General features: G+C 40.6%; 1 protein-coding gene across 5 annotated transcripts in view; it reads left to right on the top strand.

Annotated features, from left to right (window-relative positions):
• slc22a16 (solute carrier family 22 member 16) overlaps positions 1 to 13,600 on the top strand; it is a 108,600-nt gene that overhangs the window by 42,041 nt on the left and 52,959 nt on the right. For 4 of the 5 annotated variants that reach the window (XM_085997808.1, XM_085997811.1, XM_085997810.1 and 1 more), the window contains 2 exons: positions 10,970 to 11,049; positions 11,431 to 11,904. In XM_085997808.1, the coding sequence (XP_085853934.1) occupies positions 10,970 to 11,049; positions 11,431 to 11,904 (554 nt within the window). Of the gene's footprint in view, positions 1 to 6,295; positions 10,469 to 10,969; positions 11,050 to 11,430; positions 11,905 to 13,600 lie in introns of those variants that run through there. The other variant, XM_085997812.1, reaches the window with a different exon arrangement.

The following is a 13,600-nucleotide window of genomic DNA, read 5'->3' as shown; positions in this document are numbered from 1 at the left end:
ATGCTGCCTTGATGTCAAGGGCAGTCACTCTCACCTCGCCTCTGGAATTCAGCTCCTTTGTCGATGTTTGGACCAAGGCTGTAATGCGGTCAGGAGCCGAATGGTCTTGGTGGAACCCAAACTGGGCATCAGTGAGCAGGTTATTGGTGAGCAAGTGCCGCTTGATAGCACTGTCGATGACACCTTCCATCACTTTGCTGATGATTGAGAGTAGACTGATGGGGCGGTAATTGGCCGGGTTGGATTTGTCCTGCTTTTTGTGGACAGGACATACCTGGGCAGTTTTCCACATTGTCGGATAGATGCCAGTGTTGTAACTGTACTGGAACAGCTTGGCTAGAGGCGCGGCTAGTTCTGGAGCACATCTTCAGCACGATAGCCGGGATGTTGTCAGGGTCCATAGCCTTTGCTGTATCCAGTGCGCTCAGCCATTTCTTGATATCACGTGGAGTGAATCGAATTGGCTGAAGACTGGCTTCTGTGATGGTAGGGACCTAGGGAGTAGGCCGATATGGATCATCCACTCGGCACTTCTGGCTGAAGATGGTTGCAAATGCTTCAGCTTTGTCTTTTGCACACACGTGCTGGGCTCCACCATCATTGAGGATGGGGATATTCTTGGAGCCTCCTCCTCCCCCCGTTGTTTAATGGTTCGCCACCATTCACGACTGGATGTGGCAGGACTGCAGTGCTTCGTCTCCACAATGACTGTGCGGTGGTCACTGCTGTCATGGACAGATGCAGCTGCGACAGGTAGATTGGTGAGGACGAGGTCAAGTAGGTTTTTCCCTCTTGTTGGTTCACTCACCACCTGTCGCAGGCCCAGACTGGCAGTTATGTCTGGGCCTTACCCTCAACTTTTCCCTTGTGTCTTTATTCATCCATGGAGTCTCATTAGTGTTGAGCTTGTTCATGTTTTTTAATGGAATATATTTTTCATGGGCTCTGTTGAACACGTTTTAAATTTTTCCCATTGTCGTTCTACATCATTGTTTGGCAATATTCTTGCCCATTTTATTTTCCCAAGTTCTATTCTCAGCCCCACAATCAGCTTTTCTCCAATCTATTACCCTGGTCTTCGTCATATTTGTGTCCTTCTCAATTATTATCTTAAAGCGTATTATATTATGGTCACTATTGCCTAGATATCCCCCTACTTTTACTTCTCTTATCTGCTCTGCTTCATTCCCCATTACTAGATCCAATAGCAAATCCTCCCTTGTTGAGCTTTTACATATTGGGTTACAAAGGAGTCCTGTACACGTTGTAGGAACTCCATTCCCTTATCCCCTTTACCTACCTCTTCTGTCCAATTAATATCAGGGTAGTTGAAATCCCCCATGATGATTATTCTATCATTTTTACTAATTTCTCTCATTTGTTTGCATATTTCTTCCACCACATCCCTTCCACTATTAGATGGTCTGTAGACTATGCATATTAATGTGATTGATCCTTTATTATCTTTTATCTCTATCCACATAGATTCCATTTCTGTCTTGCTGATAGCTGCATCTCTTTTTTCTACTGCCGTTATGTTATCCCTAAAGTATAGCTACTCCACCTCCTTTTTCCCTCTCTTCTAAATATGTTATACCCTGCAATGTTTAATTCCCAGTCCTAATTTTTTTGTAGCCATGTCTCGGTAATCCCTACTATGTCTGGTTCCTCGCAACGTATTATTCCCCCCAGCTCCCCTGTTTTGTTACGGACACAGTGTGCTTTGCTTTACAGTAACTCATTTTTAATGACCGTTCCTCTCTTTATTTTTTTTAATACAATTCCATCCCTAAACCTCTTCAGTGGTTTAAGATGCTCTTTAAACCCTACAGGGGGAATTTTAACATAAAACAGGTGGGTTTGGAGCGTCGGGGTAGTTCAATTGTTGAAAATCAAATTCCCAAATTGAACCCGCCTCCAACGCGCCCGCTTCCGGTTTTAACGGAGGCAGGATGGGGGCGGGCAGCCAACCTGCCGCCAGGCGGCAGGATATCAATTTAAATATTAGTGTGGTTGGAAGCCTTTTTTTAACCTCCATTTTGTTTTTAACTGCATGTGGAGGGTTTTACAACACGACAGTTACAGCAAGGCAGGGACTGCTGCCTCCAGAAGGCAAGTGTCTTTACACCCACCTCCTGGATCCAGGGTCCCTGTCAGCCCACCCCCTGCGATCGGAGGCCCCCCCCCCCCCCCCCCCCCCCCCCCCAAACACGAGGACGTACCCTCCCAGACCCGCCTCCCCAGCAATCATCCTGAGGCTGGCCACAATCCTCCCTCACACCCCGCGCTGTTGCCCCCCCACCCCCCCTCCAAATCAGCATCAGGCTGGCCATGATCCTCTGATGCCTGGCCCCGAAGTGATCTCTTCCCCCGTCCCATAATGTTGCCGATCTTTTCTCCCCCCCTCCCCGTCCCACAATGTCACTGATTATTCATCTCTGGAGGCCGGCACCAACCCCCACTTGATCCCTCCCTCCCTCTGTGCGGCTTAGTGCCACATGCCTACCCACCCGTGGCCTGCCGGCCTCTCCATCTGGCTGGCTGCGGGTGGGAAACCGAGGCCTCACATGCAAATCATGGCCTCCCAGCCGTCTTGGAGCACCCCCCCCGGCTCCCAACTCATGTTCTCCCTTAAAATCCAGCCCTGCCTCTAACCAAGCTTTTAGTCACCTCTCCTAATATCTTCTTTGGCTTGGTGTCAATTTTTACAATTATGCTCCTGAGAAGCCCCTTGGGATGTTTTTCTATGTTAAAGATGCTATATAAATACAAGTTGTTTTTTCCTCTGACATGCACCATATGTTTTGATCAGAGCAAAATGGGATTTTGATTTGGATAAATACAATTCTTTTCAACCATTTGGAAGCACAATGTTGAAAATTGGCTTGACCATGTCTAGTTCATTCTATGGCACAAAAATGTATTCAAACAGGAAGAGTTATTGATTGATGGGTAAATTTGTGGCCAGTATGTAAAGGTTCATTTCAAGAATCAATAGATCATATAGCATCTCTTTTAATGTTGGGGAATAAGTAGGCTTTCATTTCAGAATTTCACTTTTTTGGAATGGGGCCAAATTAGCAGGCCTTAAAAAGTAGCAAATATAAAACCCAAGTTATTAACCAGAGACTGACTTGAGGAACTTTGCAAAACATATGTACAAATAGCATTTCTGACTTTTTTCTTAGTTTGTAATCAATAATCACATTAGAACATTAAAAAACAAAGCGGTCCTGATAGAACTCGCTTTTCTCTTGGAAGAAAATGGAAAACAACAGTTTTGCTTTTTTTAAAACAAAGTTAATAATGATCAGGATAATCCACTAAACCCAGTTGATGTTGAATATGTAACGAATGACTGTTCTATAAAATGGTAAACCAAACCTGATTCCACATCTAATACCCATTTTTGTAAAACACCAAAAGATGTAGTAATCAATTCAATTTTTAGCACTTGTGAGCAGGGAGCTGTGTATACTTAACAACAATGCAAACTAAAAAGAAAAGAAAGAACTTGCATTTCTATAGCGCCTTTCGTGACCTCGGGGCGTCCCAAAGTGCTTTACAGCCAATGAAGTACATTTGAATTATAGTCACTATAGTAAGGTAGGAAACGCAGCAGCCCATTTGCGCACGGCAAGCTCCCACAAACAGCAATATGATAATGACCAGATGATCTGTTTTAGTGATATTGATTGATATTGGCCACAACACAGGGGAGAACTCCCTTGCTCTTCAAAATAATGCCATGCAATCTTTTGTTATTAAATACCATAAGGCTTATTTTGAACTAAATGGTTCATGCAGGTGGGTTGCTAGAATATTTTTTTTTAAATGCCTCTTTTGATCCCTTACGGCACACACCATACCTTAATTGAGAGGGTGCTCTTTTAACCTGTTCCTGGGCCTTTATCAGTGCAGTTCTGTAACTAACTGGAAGGAAATGTGATGTGTGGCACAATACCAGTTACTGTGACCATTTAGATTGTGCCCTTTCCTCAAAAACACTTGAGCAGACAGATGAACAATTATCTCATTGGTTAGAAGAAATTACGGTTTTTCATGAGCTGCAAAGTCTATTGAGAGCTTTATCCAGAGATGTTTGAGGGGGACCACTTGGATGCTTTTGACAGCCAAAAAGGCATATTTCTAAAAAGAATATTCTATGGCACTTCTATATAGTCTTATATAATGAGTAAGTAGAACTCTGGGTACAGTTTCATCATTACATTTACAGGAGTTGATGGGTAACTCCCAGCAGGAAATAGTTTAGCTGAGGCCAGAACATTTCAACACTGCACCCGCGCAATGCCCATTATGCTCGAGATTTTATTCAGCCAGAAAGGGGAGGAGAATGGTTTCTGTCAAGAATTTTGAAATGGTTCTCTTTCATCTGATTGCAGGTGGAAAGTTTGTTTACCTTCTTCAGGACTAAGGACCAGGAGACTTCATTATCTATTGGGTGGTCCCAAGACCTTCTGCCTGGTGGATTTAAGAAGCTCCTTATTTTCAAATACATTACCTCACAGTAGAATATGCCATATGGAAATTAGTTTTGCTGTACTGCAATTTTTAATAAAAAGAGGTCAAGCTCAGTTGGTGTGACTGGATTTGTATTTTGATATTGGTTGAGTTTGATTTGCAGTATTCTACAAAAATCAGATCTGTCCAAGCCAAATTCCTCCCTAACCTGTGGGAAGGATTCAAAGAGGAAGACTTTTCTACTTGAATGCCCCCACATAGTTCTCAAATGCTATAAAAGGAAATCGTTGTACATTTAGTAATGTCCTTTCGTCTCATTCATTATGCTTTAGATTTATTCATATAGTCTTGCATTTGAGGCCTCTTTTTAAACAAAATGGTGCTATGCATGCAAAGAGACGCAAAATGAACCCCTGCCATAATAGCTGCATGGAGGGAGCATCAAATAGTTGATGTGCAGGAATGCTACTGCAGTAGGAAAATGCTAATTTTGGCAATAAGAATTTTGATGGTATTACTAACACCATATTTTCTGACAAAGATTTAATGATTACTGCTGTTAAATTAAAAGCACCAGTTGAACCAATTACTGAGGATACGTGTCATTTGAATAACAAGGCTTCCAGTTTCTGTCTTTTTAAACAAAACGTAATCTAGGTATGCCAGAAGTACAATCAGATATGCAACCCCCATTACAGATAGGAGGGGTAGCTGTTTTTCTGGTGCTGGATAAAGAAGATCTGAGACTGAGGTGGGAAAGAAGGAAGTTTAATCCTGAAATACCTTATCCAGTTCAAAGGGTACATCATCAGAGGATGAAATACTTTTGCTTATTGTAGAAGCAGTATGTTCGAAGGTTGAGACTTAACCAGGACAACATTGACCAACATCAGTTAGATGTTGTCACAAGATCTTGATTCCTTTTTAGTGACTAGATGCTCAGCCTGTTGCTGAAAGGTGATATGCTATACATTTATATAACCGGCAGTTTTTGTCCTGTAGGCAAGTGCTCTATACAGTGACTCCTGCCGTACGGTAGCTATATGTCGTCACCTGTGAACCAATACAATGCTTTACACGTCCTTCCTCTTGGTGCAGTTCAATATCTGCAGTGAGCCATGAGTGCTCAAGTGGTGATAATCTGAATATTGTAATGATAACAACTTCCCTGCAGGTAGGTGGAGGAAACTACAGTGACTTTCTGATCTGGTGAGCTGGCATAGAAACAGTTAACCTTACAGCAAAAGTTTAATACAGTTGTTGGATTTCCCAGAGTACTGTTAGTGGTTGATTGTACCCACACACAGATATGGGTTCAGCCAGCCAATCCAGTGGCATATGTCCACTGCAAGTGCTTTCTTTAGCAAACATAATCCTCCAGAGTTCTGTGAAATATCCAGTGTCAACACATGACCCCATCATTCTTGGATAGTCTGTACACCCAGTTCATTTGAATGGAAGGAGCATTCCTTGACTGGTTTTTGGAGGGACCAAAGTTACAATCTGTGAAGCCACAACTTATGACATATTTGAATTGCCTGTAAATACAGGCTGAGTACAGATATAACTAGACACACAAGTATATATAAGCTATTAGAAAAATAAATTTTGATCCTTGCTTTTGCATGATTCTGGAGGTGTTGTACATTATTCACCACACAAAGTATGCCATGTGGATTCTGCTTAACATTGCAATCTAGAAAGGCCTAAATCTCGACATACAAGAAGAATGGCTGTATTCTGGCAGTGGACGAAGAGGACTTCGAACATCCTGAGACAGGGAGACACCATGGTGAGAGACTAGTTCAAACTGTAATGATTCATTGTTCACTTAAAGCTCTCTCTCCCTTTCCCATGGTCACATTCAAGTCATCCAAAAGACATTGATAAATTATCTGAAAGCAATAAAACATATTTTATTTAGAAATAAAAAAGTTGTGCTCAAATACAACAATAGGTTTACCTCATTTTTGCACTAATAGACTTAAAAGTTACCAATGACTTAAGCTTCAAGAAACACAGTTGTATCAGAGAATAAAAGAATCCAGTTTCTTCACTGAATAACAAAAATCATAAACTGGTAACCATTTATAAGTGTTTTTAAATAATGTGTCTGCAGTTTCTAATTGTGACACTTCATATGTCTTAGAATTGCTCCTTAATGTATGTATGAATTGGTGGCTGTGATCTTTGTGTGTCCCCATTGTTGGCACTGCCAGTAGAGGAAGGACTGTCATCCAGATCAGTTTGGTAAGAGTCATATATGGGAGTGATGGAGGCGAGAGTGCCACTGAGTATTAGTTCTGACACCATTAGTTCTTTAGTGACTATAGCAGTTTCAGAAGACAGCCTTACGGCTTCTGCTGGAATTTCTATACACTCAATACTGTCTCAGTCACAGACAGTAACCAGAGAGTCCTCATCTTAAATGTTAAAATGTGTTCTGCAGATTTTAGAAGGCGCCCAGCTAACTGATTTGACAATGGTTAAAGATCAATGTGGATAACATCCCTAATTTCTGGAAGACCCCATCAGGAGAGCAGAATACATGTATTGTTCAATGTCTTGCTACCTCCACACACTGATTTTGTTGGAGCGTTTCCCTGATATCGACAACAGCCACAATCGGAGCCATTTGCATTGTAGCTCCGATGTCTTAGAAGCATGCATCAGTGTAGTTTGCAATCCCTCACTAAGGCTGCTAAAACCCTCCGTGAGCTCAGATTGCAAACTGTCAACAAGGTCACTTATATTATGCTCCATAATGAATTAAATTCCAGTCAAGCAATAGGCCAGTGCACTATGCATGTCAGTGTGCAGTTCCTGCATGGTTTGCTCCACTGCATGTTTGTAGGTCTGTTTTGCCTACTTCTAACATCTTAAGCTGTCGAGCAGTTTTGGGCCAGTAGATAACTGCACTATACAGTGACTCCTGCTGTACGGTAGCTATATGTCGTCACCTGTGAACCAATAGGGTGCTTTCTTCCTGGTGCAATTCAATAGCTGCAGTGAGTCGTGAGTGCTTATGTTGTGTAGCTGGTGATAATGTGGCTATTGTGATGATACAGCCTCCCTGTGCTACTGCTATTGATGGGTGCTGTAGGGTTAGTAGTTGTGGTAGTGCTTTCTGTATGAGTTATGTGGCAGAACTGATGCAGGCAAGTCCGAATGGTCCTGGTACATCTATAAATAGAATGTGTTCACACTAGTTGTTCCATTATCTTGTCGCCGTTACATTTTAAGAAACTTTCAGTGTACAGTTTCAATGTAATAGTAATTATTTTAACAATGTTCTCCAGAATCCGTGAATCAGCTGCCACTGTCATAAGCTCCTGAGTTTCCAGGGAGAAGATAGCAGACACATGTTCTTCTTGAGCTCCCTATAGGTGCTGGTTTCTTCCTGAGTTGCACATGTAGCCTTGCATTTATATGCTGTTTTTTTCTTTTCTATTGTAACATCATTAATTCTTTTAGAACATCACAATGGTTTTTTTTTATTCCTCGGGATAGCTTTCAACTACTTCACTATTTCTTCCCATGCTTGCCTGCATGTCCCTGGGTGCGTAGATGTGGCAAATACTGAGACTCTTCTAGCCATGGCGTCATTTGCAGACATTTCTACTTCTGCCTCTGTGAAATGTGGCTTTCTCATTGCTTCTCTACCATTTTCTGCGGTGTTCTAATGGTGGTATTATTGCCAGGCAGTAAATTATAGAAGTCAACTGAATCCTTTCTAGTTAGTTAAAATGGATTCTTGCAATGTCCTTCTAATTGGATTACTTAACTTTCTGCTGGCGGAAAATGCAGTAAGCTGTGCTTATCAGAAAATAGGCCCACAACAGTGGTATAACTATCCAATCAGCAGAACACAGCGCAGTTCAAAATGACAGAGGTTCTTGTCACTGTTGCTCAAAACCGAGAACATCGCTTTATAAGTTCTGGAAATAAATACTTTATTATCTGAAATAATGTGCCTGATTATTTAATGTGAGAATCAGAGAAAACTGGAAAATCCTGAAATGGTAAATGATTAAATAGATTAGTGTTTAACAATGTTCTTCAAATAGGCCAGGTGCAAGAAAGAATAAAACCCCATAACCGCTAGAATAAAGCGAGAGAGATGGGGCTTTGACCTGACGGGCAGTGTGAGGGAACAAATTACTTGTTGCAAACAATGGTGCTTTGACCCGAGGAGCAGTGTGAATGACCAAATTACTTACCTGTTACAAAAAGTTACCAACAGATTAGGACATTTTCTTACCTTTAACTTATCCCAATTTTGCATCCATCTGTCCCTACCTAGAAATCCGTGCAGTATTTTGAAACCTTTTAGAGAAAACTTGGTGCAGAAGATTAATACAAATATGAAATGTGTATACTGAAGCTGCATTTAATGTATCTCATTTCCAATGATATGCCTGTCAAGCTCCATCATTGTATATTTCATTGTTATTACTGTTTTGTTATTGTTAGTTCTTGATTTACCTCATCTTTTCTCCTACTCTTTTTAATCTTGGTTGTGTCCTGCACCTTGCCTCTTCACCTAGATTCCTCAATAATATTTTTAGTGTGATCAGAGCAAGCAGCCCCTCATCAAAGGTCAGTGTTCAGGATCTAGAAAACTGAAAACAAAACCCAAGCACTGTTTTCTAGCTTTAAATTGTTCCTATTGGTATAAAATTAAAGTATTTTCCAGAAAGTGGAAATGTAACTTAAAAAGGTTAAAGTATTCACAAAAAACACTGAGAAGTAGTTTTTATAGGAAACAATAAAGACTAAATTTTATGCCTAAACTTTCTAAGAACAAATCACATTTTTGTCAAAAAATCCTTTGTCCTACATGAATTGCATGTAACTATCTGTGTAGTCAACCTGCTATAGAGGTGATCCTGTGGGTGCATGGCTGATTTAGAAAAGAAGCAAAAGTGAACCATATCTTAACACTTTCCTATATAGAGTTAAAAAAATATTTTACCTTTTTTGAGGAAAAATTTACACAATTTAACAGCCTACTCAAAACCATCATGTTGGGTGTCACAGCTGGGAGAGAACTGCTCCACTGACTTGTGCAATGGATCCACGAGTGAACGGCTCTCGTGGAGGGAGCATAGATCAGTGGAGAGGATTAGGTGCTGAGTCGTAGTATGTATGAGTTCTTAAATAACTCTAAAATACAGTATCCATACCCAGGCAGAGTGTTGTTTCTTTATCTTGAGAGCCTCTCAGTGATACATTTGCCCTTTATGTCTGCAGAATGTCTCTCCAGTGAACATGAATCCCAGCAACCTGTTGCATAGTAATAGTGTATGATTTCTCCTAATAGGAAATAGATTTTCTCTTCACAATTTATATGGGGGAAATATTTTACAGTGAAAGTACTCCAAAGGTTAGGTAGCCTTAAAGGTGAATTAAATAGCTGCAGAAATTCAAACAAGGGACAAAGCACAGTTTCTAATCTGTTTCAGTTTAAGTCTGTAAAAAGTTCAGGAAAGTGAGGCTGCATTGTTTGTTTTATTTTATCACATGTCACAAGATAACAGAAAATTGCAAAACTGTATAGTCTCTGGTATGAAGCAAAATGATTTTTGCTTCTACTGGGGTCAAAATATACAGATCACCTGGTGTCCTTTTAAACTACTGGTGCAAATACAGTATTTACAAAGATCTAAATGTCAATCCAGCTCAGGTAAAGGTAAAAAAAAATGTTTTAAAAATTGTAATCATTGGTTTATGAAACGTTGGGGGACACGAGTTACCACACAGCAGCCTCTGTAGAGTAACAAAACACACAATTGAATAATAAACAGCTTTAAAATGTAACGAGAAGCTGCTGTTGGAACAGAGCTGTCATGCCCCTACAGTACTGTGCTAAAACAATGAAAAGTTAAGTAACACTTTTTCCAATGACTGTGTCATGCAGCTTTCAGATCAGGTTCATAAGTTCAAAATGTGACGGGACCCTCAAGTACCGGTGATAAAATGTAGGGTAAGTAAACCTGATGGGGGAACAAAAAAAATGATCTGTTCGATATGAAATATTTCAAATGACATTGTTATCGAGTTCAGTAGGCTCTGGAAAATGAAAAAAAAACTGTAACTTCAGTATTCCAAAGCTGTGGCTGAATTAAACATTTTATCAATTTTTATCCAGGGTGAGAATAAGCACGGTCTACCTGGCGGGTGGGTGGGGGGCGGGGGGTGGGAAGAATGGATGTGTCTTTAAGCAGGAGTAAGATGTTTGTTAGGGACAGTACACTGATGGTAACTTATTAATATTTTAACCATTTTTATGCTTTAAAAAGTGAATATTCAAAGGAAATAAAGTAACTGTATGGTTTATTTCTCTTGTATATGCAATTTGTGTGTTTTTCACTGGGTTGTGGGAGGAGTTCAAACTGCTCCATACCCCATTTATCTTCTTACTTTGTCCTCATGCCAAATCTCCTATTACCTTCAGTCCTCTTAAACTTTTGCTCTTTCTGGAAAGGCAGGGCAGCAAGTACCACTAATCTCCATGGCACCACAGACCCTGGAAAGGCTCTTTGACAAGCTTGGCCACTTTGGAAGGTAAATATTTTACTTATTCTTTTTGGCTTTTTAGTTTTGTTTTCATCGAAAGAAAATAAAGGTTTTGCTCAGGGACATTGCTTGGTAACTACTAAAGTAGCGTTTAAGACTAAAGGTAACTTCGTCTTAAAACTCTTGTTATTCCTGATGTGCAGTTTAAACAGGGAAAACTATTTAAGAAAAAAAGAATCTGAATGGTAAACATATATTTTAAGACTGTGTGAAGGTAAATTAAAAATAAACTAGGTTTTAATTCCCTTTCACTCCTAGTTCTTATGAAAACAAATTGCTTATTTAAAAAAATAATGAAGTTATGTTAATATTATGCTGTGCAGCTCTGCTCTTATTTGCTACTAATCAAAATGTCTTTGTATTTTCCAGATTCCAAGCTTCTGTGTATTTTGTAGTCAATTTCCAAACTATAGCATGTGGGATCCACTATTTGGCCTCAGTCTTTCTTGCTGTAACACCACAGTTCGTGTGCAAGTTACCTGGAAATGTGACCACAATCCTCATTTCAAATACTACAGCCGACCCAGGGGATCTGTGGAACTTGTGGACTCCAGAATCACGCCGTGTTATCGCTCAGATGGGAAATGGAGAGATCTGGGAGACCGAGCAATGTAGTCGCTTCAAAAGAATCGGGAGCTTCGAGCTGGTGAATTACTTCAAAGGCAACAGGACACGTTATTCCTGCTCTGACGGTTTCAACTATGATCCAAGCCACATTGAAAATAGCATTGTGACTGAGTGGGACCTGGTCTGTGACAGAGAATGGTTGGCAAAACTCACCCAACCTATCTTTATGCTTGGAGTCCTGCTAGGGGCTGTAGTGTTTGGGGACATTGCAGACAGGTAATTCTTTCTATTGTTGCTAATTCTGTTGACAACTCTGAAGTTTTATTTGTAATTTATTTTCACTTTTTTTCCCCTTTCAAACGTTTCCTAGCATCACATCCTTTCCCCGGCTGAGTTGGAAACCTGCTCTCAGGCCTCCAACAGTCCTCTTCTCTAACTGACTACTAGGATGTGTACTAGTGTGAGCAAGAGCATTAGCCCCTCTGATTTTCCCTTCTCTCTGTTATAAAGCAATTAGCCTTCAGTTCACTGCTTTCCCACCATACCGTTGCTCAGTTGGGGAACTCACTTTGTGAGGAATCACAGGCACAGATCCACATTCTAACACTCCATAGTACAGCATGTTGATGTTCCACGTCAGTGTGTCAGACCTAGTTGCTGCTCTTAGAAAACCGACATTTTTAAACTTTCTCTCCGTATTTAGCTCATGATGAGTTAGGATTCTATTGCGAAACTGAATTAAATTTCCTTCTGTGTACTGTGAAAGTATCGAGTACTCCCATGCCAGGTGCAGCTCTATTCAGATGCTAAGTTCCCACAAAACACCCACTGCAAAAGAAAGGAGAATTTGCATTCAAAATCACCTTAATATGTCTCTCAAACATCCCAAAGCACTTGATACAATGAATTACTTGGAAGTGCACTGTTGTTATGCAGGCAAGTATTGTGCACAGAGCAAGGTGCCAAAATCATCAGAGATGAATGGCCAGTCTGTCTCTTTTTGCCATGTGCATGCATGTATGTTGTATGCATCTGAAAATGCAAAGCAATTTTTGCAAAAACCTGTAGCAAGAGCTCAACTGACAATGAGTGAAACAATGTCCACTGCGCATATTATGAGAGAGTGCAATCGGCAAAATTGGACTGATTTGGCTTTGTATCTGCTGAATACTATATTGGCAGAGGATCAGAAACAGAAACCAACCTACTAAGATCCAACCAGTTTGCACCAGTTCTCACTCACCACACATGACTCCTAAAGATTATATTGCACGTCAGAGATCCGATTGCAACAGGCTTGAGACCTCCCACTCTCCTAACCCCATGTAACTGGAGCATTTGTGCTATGAGCTTATCATTCTTTGGAAATTGGATTGATAATGCTGAATCTGGTTTACTACTAAATGCATGGTGGTAATGGCGATGTGGTAACACGTGTGTGATAGTTTTATATCATTTCTTGGCAAAGACTCCAATTGGAGCCTCAAGGAGGAAAAATTAGACTACCTGTCATGCTCGGGCTATTCTTGCACGACCTACTGGTGATCAATCTGGGATGCATGGGAGCGGATCTAATTTTAAAACAAAAGTGGTGTTTTTGGTCCCAAGAGTTAGAAAATAGCAAAGGGACAGGGAAAAATTGAAAATTTTGGTGCAAGGATTGGAGTACGTTACCATTTTGATAGGTAAAGTACCGTGTATACTCAAGTATAAGGCAACTACGAATAAAGCTGCCCCTCAAAATGTCAGCCAAGAAACCCAGAACACACTCAAAAGATGCGCACCTGTCTCCAAATGCATTTCTCTCTTTAGTCAGTGGATTTCTATCCGCCGCTGTTCTACTTCTGCAGCTCTGACACATTCAAATCATAGCTCATTGTCCTGACTTATACTCTGGCTCTTACTACTGACTTTAAATTTCCTCTCCTACATCCATCTGTCTCCCAATGTTAAATCGGCAGTGGAGCTTGAA

This window comes from Somniosus microcephalus, chromosome 9 (genome assembly GCF_052327205.1).
Source record: "Somniosus microcephalus isolate GS21.2 chromosome 9, FLI_Smic_1.0, whole genome shotgun sequence".
NCBI classification, from domain to species: Eukaryota; Metazoa; Chordata; class Chondrichthyes; order Squaliformes; family Somniosidae; genus Somniosus; species Somniosus microcephalus.
The sequence above is the reverse complement of the archived record's forward strand: the minus strand, read 5'-3'. Positions and strand labels throughout refer to the sequence as shown.